This window comes from Entelurus aequoreus, linkage group LG12, assembly GCF_033978785.1.
Source record: "Entelurus aequoreus isolate RoL-2023_Sb linkage group LG12, RoL_Eaeq_v1.1, whole genome shotgun sequence".
Lineage (NCBI taxonomy): Eukaryota > Metazoa > Chordata > Actinopteri > Syngnathiformes > Syngnathidae > Entelurus > Entelurus aequoreus.
The window spans coordinates 33772690-33787002 of NC_084742.1; the positions used below are offsets into that span (position 1 = coordinate 33772690).

Genomic DNA, 14313 nt, shown 5'->3' on the forward strand with positions numbered 1-14313 from the left:
GTAACCTGTAACAGCACATACACATAGCGATTATCGAGGCTGGCAAACTTACCAACTTCATTTTCATTTATTGTCCGGTCAATTGACTTATCGAATATTGGCACAGGCCCAGGTTTTGGTCTATTTCTGTTGTCGGAGGTACACATTTGGGGGAAAAATAGCCCTGTTATGCAAAATTGAAATGTCTACTGCACAGGACACAGGATATTATAAGTGTGCACTCAGTGGACTGTGCAGTCACATGCACTATGATGCCATGCAGCTGCTTTGTTATAGTTTTCTTTGAAAATAATATTATGAGCATCACCTTTTGTCAATGTTTGAACAAAGAACAGGAACCGTGTTTAACTACTTCTAAGTTCACGTCTCAGTCACAAGATGAAGCCACACCTGATGAAAAATACGGGGCGCCACTCACATGGCGACCCAACCTGCCTCCTGTCCTGTCTCCCCCTGTCATATTTATATTTCTGTTTCTTGTACGGGTTCACTGTTGAATTTTGCCATATTTTTTTTAAGTCCAATGTTAAATTATAAAAAAAACATCTCCACACCTGATATCTGTTGGCTGTGTTTGAATATAAGACAAATTAAAATGCTTTGAGTGTATGCATGCGTGTAGCTCAGCATGTGTTTTCTCGCTGATGCTTTCATCTGTGTCTTAATTGCTCGACCCCACATGGCGAGGAAAGCCCTGCAGCAATCTGTAAAAACAACATGGAGTCTACCATGGTACAAGTTACTGTCTTAACTAAAGAAGCAGGAAGGATTTTACAGGTTATGCAGGGGTAGGCCATATCGCTTTTATGAAACCTTTTAATGCCTTTAAAGAAGCTTCCTGTTCTTAGCATTGATATTCAGGTCACAAGATGTAAATGCAGTATTGCTGACGTTTTTTGGATGTCTTTTAGAAGGCGTTTTGGACGCAATAGAGTACCGTATTTTTCGGAGTATAAGTTGCTCCGGAGTATAAGTCGCACCGGCCGAAAATGCATAATAAAGAAGGAAAAAAAACTATATAAGTCGCATTTTTGGGGGAAATTTATTTGATAAAACCCAACACCAAGAATAGACATTTGAAAGGCAATTTAAAATAAATAAGGAATAGTGAACAACAGGCTGAATAAGTGTACGTTATATGACGCATAAATAACCAACTGAGAACGTGCCTGGTATGTTAAAGGCCTACTGAAACCCACTACTACCGACCACGCAGTCTGATAGTTTATATATCAATGATGAAATCTTAACATTGCAACACATGCCAATACGGCCGGGTTAACTTATAAAGTGCAATTTTAAATTTCCCGCTAAACTTCCGGTTGAAAACGTCTATGTATGATGACGTATGCGCGTGACGTCAAACGTTGAAACGGAAGTATTCGGACGCCATTGAATCCAATACAAAAAGCTCTGTTGTCATCTCAAAATTCCACAGTATTCTGGACATCTGTGTTGGTGAATAATTGTGGTTAATGAACAATGAAGACTGCAAAGAAGAAAGTTGTAGGTGGGATCGGTGTATTAGCGGCTGGCTGCAGCAACACAAACAGGAGGACTTTGAGGTGGATAGCAGACGCGCTATCCGACGCTAGCCGTTGACCGCATCGGTGATCGGGTGAAGTCCTTCGTCGCACCGTCGATCGCTGGAACGCAGGTGAGCACGGGTGTTGATGAGCAGATGAGGGCTGGCTGGCGTAGGTGGATAGCTAATATTTTTAGCATAGCTCTGTGAGGTCCCGTTGCTAAGTTAGCTTCAATGGCGTCGTTAGCAACAGCATTGTTAACCTTCGCCAGGCTGGAAATCATTAACCGTGTAGTTACAGGTCCATGGTTTAATAGTATTGTTGATTTTCTGTCTATCCTTCCAGTCAGGGGCTTATTTCTTTTGTTTCTATATGCAGTTAAGCCCGATGCTATCACGTTAGCTCCGTAGCTTAAGTGTTTCGCCGATGTATTGTCGTGGAGATAAAAGTCACTGTGAATGTCCATTTCGCGTTCTCGACTCTCATTTTCAAGAGGATATAGTTTCCGAGGTGGTTTAAAATACAAATCCGTGATCCACAATAGAAAAAGGAGAGTGTGGAATCCAATGAGCCAGCTTGTACCTAAGTTACGGTCAGAGCGAAAAAAGATGCGTGCTGCACTGCACTCTAGTCCATCACTCTCACGTTCCTCATCCACAAATCTTTCATCCTCGCTCAAATTAATGGGGTAATCGTCGCTTTCTCGGTCCAAATCGCTCTCGCTGCATTGAAAACAATGGGGAAATGTGAGGAGCCTTTCAACCTTTGACGTCACGCTACTTCCGGTACAGGCAAGGCTTTTATCAGCGACCAAAAGTTGCGAACTTTATCGTCGATGTTCTCTACTAAATCCTTTCAGCAAAAATATGGCACTATCGTGAAATGATCAAGTATGACACATAGAATGGATCTGCTATCCCCGTTTTAATTAAAAAAAATTCATTTCAGTAGGCCTTTAACGTACCATATTAAGGTAAGAGTCATTCAAATAACTAACATACAGAACGTGCTATACGTTTACCAAACAATCTGTCACTCCTAATCGCTAAATCCCATGAAATCTTATACTGTACGTCTAGTCTCTTACGTGAATTATTTGATATTTTACGGTAATGTGTTAATAATTTCACACATAAGTTGCTCCTGAGTATAAGTCAAACTATGAAAAAAACTGCGACTTATAGTCCGAAAAATACGGTACTCTTACTAGCTGCATTGTTAGCCACCTGGTACTTGCTGTATTTATTCAAATTAGAATGCATAAAAAAATAAAAACATGTGTTCTTGTCTTGCATAAGGATTGTAAATGATAGGCAACATTTTAAAAAGTGCAGTTCCCCCTTAAAGAATATTAGATGTTAAAAAGTGCTAAAATGGTCACAAATGAAGTAGATCTGAAGACAAGAATGATGTTGACTAAAGTGACGTCCATAATGTTTAATCCCTCTAACCCCATGCACGACACTGTGGAGGCCCAGAGTAGCTCCTTCAGCATTAGACTTTTACATTCCAAGTGCAGCGAGGAGAACTAGCACAGGTCTGTTCTCCCCACAGCCAAAAGACCTTACAACGCACGTATGTGATTACTGTGATCTGCTTTTTTCTTGATGTGAAAAACTTTCACTCAGTGGGTGTTTGGATAGATAGATTTTTTTTTTGTCATTTATTTACTTATATTGGTGTTATTAGTCGTTTTTTATTTTTCATTGTTTGTTTTTTTATTAGCTTTTTACTTTAGTTACTTTATGTCAAATCTGCTTCGCTACCACATCATTTCCACATTTTGGGATTAATAAAGTATATCTTATCCATTGACTATTAAGTTGTGCCCCAGCTCCCCGCTCTGCTTACTTCCTGTTGCATTCTTGTCATGAAGACCTTGAGGCTTAACCCTGTGTGTGTGTGTCTCTCTCTATCTCTCTCATCCTAGAGTTTGTCCTCAGCAGTGGTCCAGGTACTCACATCAGAAAGGAACGCCACCTGGAACAAGAGATGCTTCGGTGTGGCCTCTCTGATCAAGGACAACCCCCAGCGGGCCTACTTCATCCGAGTCTATGACATCAAGGTAGGCACATTTTGCTAGCGCTTGTACAAAAGTGAGTGAACCCCTCTCTAGGGCTTGGACTTAGACTTAGAAAATCTTTATTGTTCCCGAGGGGCAATTTGGTTTGCAGTAGTAATCATTAAAAACATGGTTCAACAGTAAAAACGAGGTACAACAGTAAAAACAAGGTACAACAGTGAAAACGAGGTACAACAGTAAAAACAAGGTACAACAGTAAAACAAGGTACAAATACATAAAATACATACAACATACAAACCATCATGAAGGCATTGAGCTAAAAACTAAAAGCATTTGTAATACAATAAAAACTAATCAACACACGTCATTTCCCACTAAAGTGACTATATAGCAGCTAAGCTTGTTTAAGAAGCTCATTTATCAAATCAACAGCCGAGGGAACAAAGGATCTTATGTATCTGTTGTTTTTGGCCTTTCTACTGCAACTATTCATTCTATTAGTAAAGCAGTAATCTATCAAATCATTAGCCTTTTAGGGAAAATATTAAAATATTTTTCTGATGCCTTATTTTCCTAAATCATCAATATTTAAATATATAAAAAATAATAAGTTCAGGCGTTGAAAAAAAGAAAAGAATGTAGCCTAGAAGCAGGTTACAAATATTAATCAACATTTATTTATATAGCCCTTAATCACAAATCAATCAACATTTATTTATATAACTCTTAATCACAAGTGTCTAAAAGGGCTTCACAAACTCAAATGACATCCCCTGACCGGGCAAGGAGAAACTCAAAAGTCCACAGTTGAGGGAAAGTAAGGAAACCTTAAGAAGTCACCGCAGATGTTGGGCCCCTCCATCCAGGGTGATCGGCTACATTTGATGTCGAGTAGGTATAATTATTGATTAAACTGAAGCACAGATGAGTGAGGAGACTCTTGACTGTTGTGCTTGGTGACAAATTTCACTTCAAAATAAAACCCGATCGTATTTAAAAAAATATGTTTTGAGCAAGTAAATGTTGTGCATTCAAGTAAGACATTTAAATGTTCATGTATGACATTCTGACTGTAAAATTGCTTTGTGTACAAATATAGTGGGCTGTGATAACCTAATTAATCATGGTTAATCTACATTCAAAAGTGTGATTAATCTGATTTTCAAAATGTGTAATAGAAATATGAATATATAAATAAATATTGTATGTATGTACATATCTAAGTATGCATATATTTATTTGTTTATATATGTATATACACTTATATGTATATATACATACATATATAAACAAACAAAACAAACTTAGACGGACCTTTACATAAAACTGAGGTAAATAGTTAAAATTGCAGCTACAAACTTTATCATCGGCATGAATCAAGTTTAAAATAGCTTCTTAAAGCAAAACATGAACATGAGGATGGCGTCGTGAGCAGGACTGCTACATGGACAGCAAACAAAGGACAACAAACTATGCTGGTTGAGTTTATTTGCGTTTACCACAGATAAATTAAACAATGCCTTTTCTAAATGCACAGCCACCGCACGTAGGACATTAACATCTGTAAATACCAAGTGCTGCAACTAATGTGGTACAAAGTAGCGGTAGTTTGTACAAAAAAGAGATCAGCGCTGTCAACCGAAAAGGTAAAGAAGCTTGTTTGTGTAACCGAGGTTTTGTAATTAGATGAAGTCCAGCAGAAAAGACAGAACATAACGAAGCAATCGAGAGGCACGTTCTGAATTGACAACCGTCACGTCTTCCGTCAACACACTGGCTTCAAGGCACATTCTCTCACACACTCACACTTCCATCTTCACAATAACACGGCCCCTCCGACCACCATCAAACATTCATACACCAGTGTGAGCTGCACTGGGAGCAAGGTGTTGGCACAACCACTCTACCATCTGAGCCATGCTGTCCCTAAAATCAGAAGTATGGACCGTACCTTTGAACATTTACATTTTACCATATGGGAATTTTTTCCAGGAAAAGGGGAGAAATAAAGGCTTTTCATTTCCATCACAACATGCCGTTCAATCAATTAAAAATGTTAATTAAAAATATACAACATGCCTTACACTGGATTTGGACCTACGTGCCCTGCTCACAGGACACTGTCTTTAACTATTGTGTCATCAACTCTGATTGTCAGCTCTTATAGTTATCTAGTTTAATATAAGACTTCCTTGTGAGTAACTCTGTAATATTACATTAATGAAAATAAAACCATTTCTCGGCACCTTCACAGCGCTTATAGTTGAGAACTTTTTTAAGCAGCAAGCAAGAGAAGCAAGCTTCACCCTCAATGTTACGGAAAGTATGAGGAAGTGTGAGCTGCTTCCTGCTCTTCTTTAGTTAAATATAATAAGTGTCCTATTTGTCAAGATATTTACACAGTTTGAATTTTTGCCAGAGATGTTTTTTCCATCGTCTTCATGTCCAACCAACTGTCTCGCGTTGTTAACTTGATTGAATTACATAACATGCAACTCGCCGTGCTGCATGTTATAGGCCACTTGATAGACCGGCACCCGGAAAATATCCTTGAAACCAAGAAGCCACTGAGTCCAAATATCCATTTGTAAGGTTTTACAGCAATACACGTTAAAATGTCAGTTAACCTCCTTAGAACCAGTATTCTCGAAAATGTCAGCTGCTTGTCAGGAAGTTAAAAGTTGAAAAACATTGAAGTGAACATTATCTTATGACCAAGTTGTGTTTAAATAACTAAAATAAATAGACACACAGTTTAAAAACTCAAAATCTTTGCATGTTTTGTGTCTTTTACACTACACTGCTAGTGTTTCTGGCAGGCATTGTGGAGTCGTAATCTGTTCTGCGGTCCTTGAACGCACCTTACAAACACCTCGCCCTGGTATTTTAAAATGATCACTCTGTCTACAAAAGCACAGCTTGTAGGTTCAATGTGCACATTTGATTCTTAATGGGAAAAGACATTGATGTCTCTTGTATTCATGTTAGCATTTAAGCTCATGAGCTCCTGTCAGTCCATGCGTTTATCAAAGAGCAGTTATCAATCACAGTTTTTCTATCATTTTATTTTAAAACTGTAATCACAGTTTCCCCTAAACTGCCAAGATACCTGTGGCAGTGGGGGGCGTGCGTGGTTATGGGTGTGGTCACCATGATGTAATTGAGTTATTTGCATAATTTGCTATGATGATATGATTTTCTTTAAAAAAGCTAAAAAAAAAATGTACACATACATTTAAAACAAATCTGTTATTAATTAGTATTAACATAATTTTTAATCGTTTTGCCATGTTTTCATTTTTGTACAATGTACTATGTTGAGATTTTTTCAAGTGTTTACAGACTTTTAATTACTTTTTTGAATTAAAAACAAATAGCAACAAATCTAGCATCATCTTCTGGTGTTTTTATAGAATGTGCTCATGTTTAGAGACTTTACTTCTGTCCCTGGATGTCCCTGACGAAAGAGGCGAGCTGCAGCAAGCATGATAAAAATCACGTCCACATCGAATTATATTTATATAACGCTTTTTCTCGACTGACTCAAAGCGCTTTACAGAGTGAAACCTATTATGTGCATCTTTAAGCCACCTGCTGGGATCAGGTGGAAAAAGTGTCTTGCACAAGGACACAACGGAAACAGGAATCAAACCTGGAACCCTTGAGCCACGCCGCCCCAAGTGTGAGCAGTCTTATTCAAATGCCGAAGTACTCCTTCAGACCACGCCCCCTTTGATTGCATCTCCACCCAGTTAGCCATGTTGTAGTTTTTAACGCTTCCACAGCAAGTCTACTGACACATATAAGGTAGAACTATGTGCTACTTTGTATTAGAAATGGCTACAGCAGAGGATGCATGTGCATGTACAAGCCAGTCTGCCCCACAACAACATGATACAGAAAAAGAAGGAACTTTATTGACTACAATTTTGAATATGTAAATAATAAAAATGGCGGACTCGCAGAAAGCTCTTCGGGTAAACACATATATCATATAGGCTGATGTAACTAAGTCAAAATATGTCCATTAAGTCTCAAAATTCCAAATGGCTTGTTTGGAAAGAGGCAAACGTTTTTTTTTTTTATTATCTCCGCCACGCCTCCATGGTTTGAATTTACATTTTCAGGAGTTACAGGGATCCTATATACACAAAAACAGGTGACGAGCAGGGGTTTTTAAACGTGTCAAATGTGAGGAGAGTACTGACTTTGGTTAGGTACTGTGTACTCCAAGCTGACATGGAGTGTTTTTTTCTTCACAGGACGGCAAGATGCTGTTTGAACAGGAGCTTTACACCAATTTTGGCATCAACCTCCCCAGGACATACTTTATCACGTTTGCTGGGGATGTAAGTTTACACCTTACATAGCTCACCACGTTGCTAAGTGGTGTTGTCTATTTATAGGACGATTGCAAGCAGTTTACCTTCATCATAAAGTAATTAGAACAAAAATACGCCCTCCTTGTTCATAATGGAAACCAGTTTTGAATGTCTAACAAAAGATAGTTTGAGATGAGCTATTACACTGTTTAAGTACTGTAAAATTACCAACTTGCCTCACAGCATCAGCTGCAGGAATGTATTAAGCATGTCTTATGTCTTTATCAAGACACTCAGTGGCCTAGTGGTTAGAGTGTCCGCCCTGAGATCGGTAGGTTGTGAGTTCAAACCCCGGCCAAGTCATACCAAAGACTATAAAAATGGGACGCATTACCTCCCTGCTTGGCACTCAGTATCAAGGGTTGGAATTGGGGGTTTTTTCACCAAAAATGATTCCGGGCGTGACCACCGCTGCTGCCCACTGCTCCCCTCGCCTCCCAGATGCAGAGGACAAATTTCACCACATCTAGTGTGTGTGTGACAATCATTGGTACTTTAACTTTACTTTAAAGGCCTACTGAAACCCACTACTACCGACCACGCAGTCTGATAGTTTATATATCAATGATGAAATCTTAACATTATAACACATGCCAATACGGCCGGGTTAACTTATAAAGTGACATTTTAAATTTGCAGCTAAACTTCCGGTTCGAAACGCCTCTGAGGATGACGTATGCACGTGACGTGGCCCGGCGAACACGGGTATGCCTTCCACATTGAAGCCAATACGAAAAAGCTCTGTTTTCATTTCATAATTCCACAGTATTCTGGACATATGTGTTCGTGAATCTGTTGCAATCATGTTCATTGCATTATGGAGAAGGAAGCTGAGCAAGCTAAGAAGAAAGTTGTCGGTGCGAAATGGACGTATTTTTCGAACGTAGTCAGCAACAACAGTACACAGCCGGCGCTTCTTTGTTTACATTCCCGAAAGATGCAGTCAAGATGGAAGAACTCGGATAACAGAGACTCTAACCAGGAGGACTTTTGACTTCGATACCCAGACGCCTGTAGAGAACTGGGACAACACAGACTCTTACCAGGATTACTTTGATTTGGATGACAGAGACGCAGACGTGCTACTGTGAGTATGCAGCTTTGGCTTCTAAACATTTGATCGCTTGACCGTATGCGCAACTTTTTTTTGCGTATGTACGTAACTTTTTTAAAATATATAAGCTTTATGAACCTTGGGTTAGGTGAACGGTCTTTTGGGCTGAGTGATTGTGTGTGTTGATCAGGTGTTTGAATTGTATTGGCGTGTTCTATGGAGCTAGGAGCTAGCATAGGAGCTAGGAGCTAGCATAACAAACACGCAGGTGTTTTTATGCAGGATTAATTTGTGGCATATTAAATATAAGCCTGGTTGTGTTGTGGCTAATAGAGTATATATATGTCTTGTGTTTATTTACTGTTGTAGTCATTCCCAGCTGAATATCAGGTACCGTGAGTATGCAGCCTTGGCTGCTAAACATTTGACAGCTTGACCGTATGTGCGCGTCACGTACGTAACTTTTTAAAAATATATAAGCTTTATGAACCTTGGGTTAGGTGAACGGTCTTTTGGGCTGAGTGATTGTGTGTGTTGATCAGGTGTTTGAATTGTATTGGCGTGTTCTATGGAGCTAGGAGCTAGCAGAGGAGCTAGGAGCTAGCGTAACAAACACGCAGGTGTTTTTATGCAGGATTAATTTGTGGCATATTAAATATAAGCCTGGTTGTGTTGTGGCTAATAGAGTATATATATGTCTTGTGTTTATTTACTGTTGTAGTCATTCCCAGCTGAATATCAGGTCACCCCCGGCTCTCACAGCATCTTCCCTATCTGAATAGCTTCAACTCCCCACTAGTCCTTCACTTGCACTTTACTCATCCACAAATCTTTCATCCTCGCTCAAATTAATGGGGAAATTGTCGCTTTCTCGGTCCGAATATCTCTCACTTCATGCGGCCATCATTGTAAACAATAGGGAACTTTGCGTATATGTTCAACTGACTACGTCACGCTACTTCCGGTAGGGGCAAGCCTTTTTTTTATCAGATACCAAAAGTTGCAATCTTTATCGTCGTTGTTCTATACTAAATCCTTTCAGCAAAAATATGGCAATATCGCGAAATGATCAAGTATGACACATAGAATAGATCTGCTATCCCCGTTTAAATAAAAAAAAATCATTTCAGTAGGCCTTTAATGAGTGCATTTAAAGTAACTCTGTTTTGGTTTTTACTATACTACAAGGATTGATGTCGTGCCTTTGTTTTCATATTCATTCCTGTGCTCTTTTCCCACAGACGACACAAGTGGGCTTGAACTTTGCTAGCGAGGAGGAGGCCAAGCGTTTCCGAGGCCACATTCTGGAACTTGTGGGCAAAAGACAAAGAAAATCTGGTACCGACTTCCTCCTGCCGCCTCACCCACTCTACCTTTGCATTTCTTCTTCATGCGTTGTTTTATAATCATGTTGCCACTAGTACATTGCATCTGCTGTTAGGGTGTGCCAAGTGTGGCCTGGGTTTTTTTCCCTTCAAAATAGTGCATAAATAGTACAAATAAAATGAATTAATTAGATAGCAAACTATTTTGTTTTGTCCCCAATAGTAGCTAAAATATTGTGTTCTTATAGCTTAGCATATACTGACCTACATTAGATTATTTTTTGCATATTTTAATGCACAAAATGTGTCCCCTGTTCTTAATTTTTTCACTAAGGGCCGCATAGAGATAAAGTTGGCCACCCCTGACCTACCATATTGTCCCAAATATAGGACGACTCTCAGTACGTGTCCATGCAATAAATTAGTCAGATTTCTCAAATAGTTCAGCTCTAAATAAGCATCCTGTAACCCATTGAAACACCTTAATCCGATTGTGTTCTTTTTTTGAAAAGTCAGACTAACACACCTGGGTTATGCGATTAAACTCCATAGAGTGGGTGTGTGCAGGCTCAGGAGGCTGAGAAACGGGGTCCCACAAGGGTCTGTCCTCTCACCGATGCTCTTCAACATCTACATCTTTGACCTACCGGTGACGACATCTAGAAGGTATGGATACGCGGATGACCTAGCCATCATGCTACACCGGCCCACATGGAAGGCGGTTGAAGAGGTTCTCAATCAGGACATGGACGTCCTGGCTGCCTACCTTCGAAGCTGGCGACTGCAGCTCAGTAAGGGAAAGACTATATCAGCAGCATTCCACCTCTGCAACAGGGAAGCAAGAAGGGAGCTGGAGATCTTAGTGGACAACAAACCCTTGGAGTTCCAGCAGGCCCCAAAGTACCTGGGCGTACGCTTGGACAGGACACTGTCCTACAAACAACATTTGGATGAAGTGAGGGCTAAAGTAACAGCAAGGGTCTCACTAATCCGGCGCCTAGCTGGTACAACCTGGGGGGCCTCGGCCAAGGTACTACGTATCTCCACACAAGCCCTCGTATTCTCTGCAGCTGAGTACTGTGCCCCAACCTGGTGTAGAAGCCCACATGCCAAGAAGGTCGATACGGCCATCAACAATGCCCTCCGGATCATAAGTGGCTGCCTGAAACCCACCCCCGTGTTCTACCTGCCAGTCCTAGCAGGGATAGCGCCAGCCGGCCTACGGCGAGAGGCCGCTACCCTCGCCCTGGCAAGGAAAGCCCAGGAACACAGCTGGCACATCCTCCATGAAACCACCACCATGGCAACACCTCCAAGCAGACTCAAGTCCCGCCACCCATACAATCAGGCCGCACAAGAGATGCTTATTTCCATCCCGGAGGATCTGACAACCAAAGCCTGGCTGGCAGCGGAATGGAAGCAGGAGTGGGAGTCAGCAGGACAGACACGCCTACACCATTACATCCATGATCCTGGAGGTGGCGTGGAGGGAGAAGATCTACCTCGCCGGCAATGGACCCTCCTGAACCGCCTTCGCACAGGGGTTGGTTGCTTCAAAGCGTCCATGAAGAAGTGGGGCCTAACAGTGCAGCGTGTGAGTGCGGGGAGCCTGAGCAGACTGCCGACCACATCATCACCACCTGTCCCCGGCATAGACCACCTTCAGAGGAGGGCCTCTTCCAAGTGGGACCTGAGACGAGGGAGTGGCTACACGACACGAAGATGGACATATGAAGACGATACACGAAAGAAGAAAGAAGAAGGGTGTGTGCGGCCAGAAAGGACCCTTCGTATCGGGCATGCACCAGTCTCAACGCGCGGGATACAACTCGGAAGCAGACAGCAACAATTGTAATGAAAAGGAGACTGTTTATTTGCCTCACAAATAAAAAGAACAGAACATTTTGAAGTGCATCGATAGGAGAAAAAAAAAAGTAACATTTATTTAAGAAGATAGCTAAGGAAATGGAGATTGTCTGCTTAATTTGGACTCCCGTACGATACGATTGAGATGGAAGAGAAGCAGGTATATTACAAGGCAAATAAAACGTACACATAACTCTTAGTTCCACTCAACTGGCAAGCTAGTCCAGAACAATAGCCACCTTCATCTGGAACAGTATCGGCCTCCGGATTTAAAGCGTAACTGCACTTTTTTGGAATTTTGCCCATCGTTCACAATCATTAAACAAGACATGGCGACGGATGGATTTTTTTTTTAATGCATTCTAAATATTAAAGAAACGTAAATAAAAGTCCGCTTATAGCGGAGCCAATGGGAGCTCATCAATTTCTCCCATAAATTCCAATAAATAACCATTCAAAAAGCGCTAACAATACTCCATTTACATTTCGTGACTTGAATATTAACCAAGTATTGGTGATATTTTTATTATAAGCACTAATACAGACAAATTATATATTTATAGCGGCGCCGTAATCACTTCTGTGTCTCCCCATGTTTAAATCATCGAGTGGTCTGTTTCCTCGCTTCCTTGCTCCTTGGAAGTTTATTGTAGAGCATTGTAAGCGGACTTTTGATCGAATGTATTTAATATTTAGAATTTATTTAAAAAAAAATTGTCGTCATGTCTTTCTTTCATAATGATTGTGAACGATACGCAAAATTCCAGTTCCCTTTTAAAACTCCTTCCATCAATCCACAGAGCATTATGAATGAAGTCCGAGACATTCTTAAGTTTTGTTTCCATAATTCGCTGTCCGTAAATTTCTTAGAAAAATCTTTATCTTGCCAGTCTTTCTTTGCTTCAGACCTACCTCCGCTCTGAGGCCTCATTGGTAGTAGCGTCATGTTCGTGGCGCAATCTACGATCATTTCTTGATTGATTCTTGCTATTCAACATCAGCATAGCCATTAAAGGCAAATATTTGGAATCTGTGCCGATATTACAGCATACATCATACATCAGGTACAACAGAGCTAGGCTGATTACTTTTAAGGAGCCGAAGATGCCTGGTGTGACGTCATAGGTCAACCGTGAAAGCAGTACATTAATGCACGCTAAAAATAAAATAAGCGCCCCCAAGTGTACAGAAGGCACACGGCGTATGACCGATGGTCGCATTAGAGTGTGTGCGTGGACACTGGGACTTCACATTTAGGTGTGAAAATACCAAAAAATAACTATTTGAGAAATCAGACAAATTTACAGTAGAGCATGGAAAAGTAGTGACCCTGTTTACAACAAGCTTTTTTAAGGCTTTTTTTATAAACAAAATCAGAGTGAGAATAAACCTAAATGAATGCCTGTTGGATTTTTATCAGCTGCTTGGCAGTTCTTTGTTGACTTTGCTCTATTGATCGCCATTATCTTAAGATTATCATAACTTCCTCTTTTGTGTGCCAACAACCTTGAGATCATCATCATCATCTTTTCTTTTTATTTCTTTCATGAAAATGCATTTATACAAGCCATATATAGTTGACACTTTCATTGTTTTTTGTTTCTTATACTTATTTTCCAGCCTATTGCCAGGTCGCCAGTGTGTGAGAGTGACAGGAAGTAAAGCTCGGACTCATTTGTGTGCCTTTTTTTTGTTTAGATTAGAGATTTATCATCCATGAGTGAGTTCGGCTGATACCGATCACATGTATTAACTGTAAGGATATAATATATTTATGGTGAGTGCTATCAGCAGTTTAACAATATCAAATAGAGGTGTAACGGTGTTGTAGATACCGCAGTATTACGGTTTCAAAATCTGCTTCATATTGCCGTGATGTGTGATGTTAACATACCAAAACTTGGTGTGTAGTTTTTTTCTGGATCTTTTACTTTGGCGGGTCTGAATATAAACTACAACTCCCAGAATCCTTTGTACGGGAGTCCGCAATGTGGGGGTGTGGAGTGAAAGAGAAAGCAGGAAGTAAAGTGTGTTTCACTTCGTATTAGATAGAGGAATTGTTTTTTTTCTTCAATTCTGTTCATAACTTTTTAAGTTATGCTGCTAACAAACAGACAAACAAACCGTTGTGAAAAC

The 14313-nt window shown here is 40.3% G+C and overlaps 2 protein-coding genes across 3 annotated transcripts in view; one reads left to right on the forward strand and one right to left on the reverse strand.

The window, feature by feature from the left end:
• LOC133662056 (uncharacterized) overlaps window positions 1–14313 on the reverse strand; it is a 268044-nt gene that overhangs the window by 43505 nt on the left and 210226 nt on the right. The gene's annotated exons all lie outside the window — the stretch shown is intronic.
• The window catches only part of LOC133662062 (actin nucleation-promoting factor WASL-like), a 43332-nt gene that overhangs the window by 15961 nt on the left and 13058 nt on the right, over window positions 1–14313 (forward strand). For both annotated transcript variants that reach the window (XM_062065721.1, XM_062065722.1), the window contains exons 2-4: window positions 3457–3591; window positions 7813–7899; window positions 10228–10324. In XM_062065721.1, coding sequence (XP_061921705.1) covers window positions 3457–3591; window positions 7813–7899; window positions 10228–10324 — 319 coding nt within the window. The remainder of the gene's footprint in view (window positions 1–3456; window positions 3592–7812; window positions 7900–10227; window positions 10325–14313) is intronic.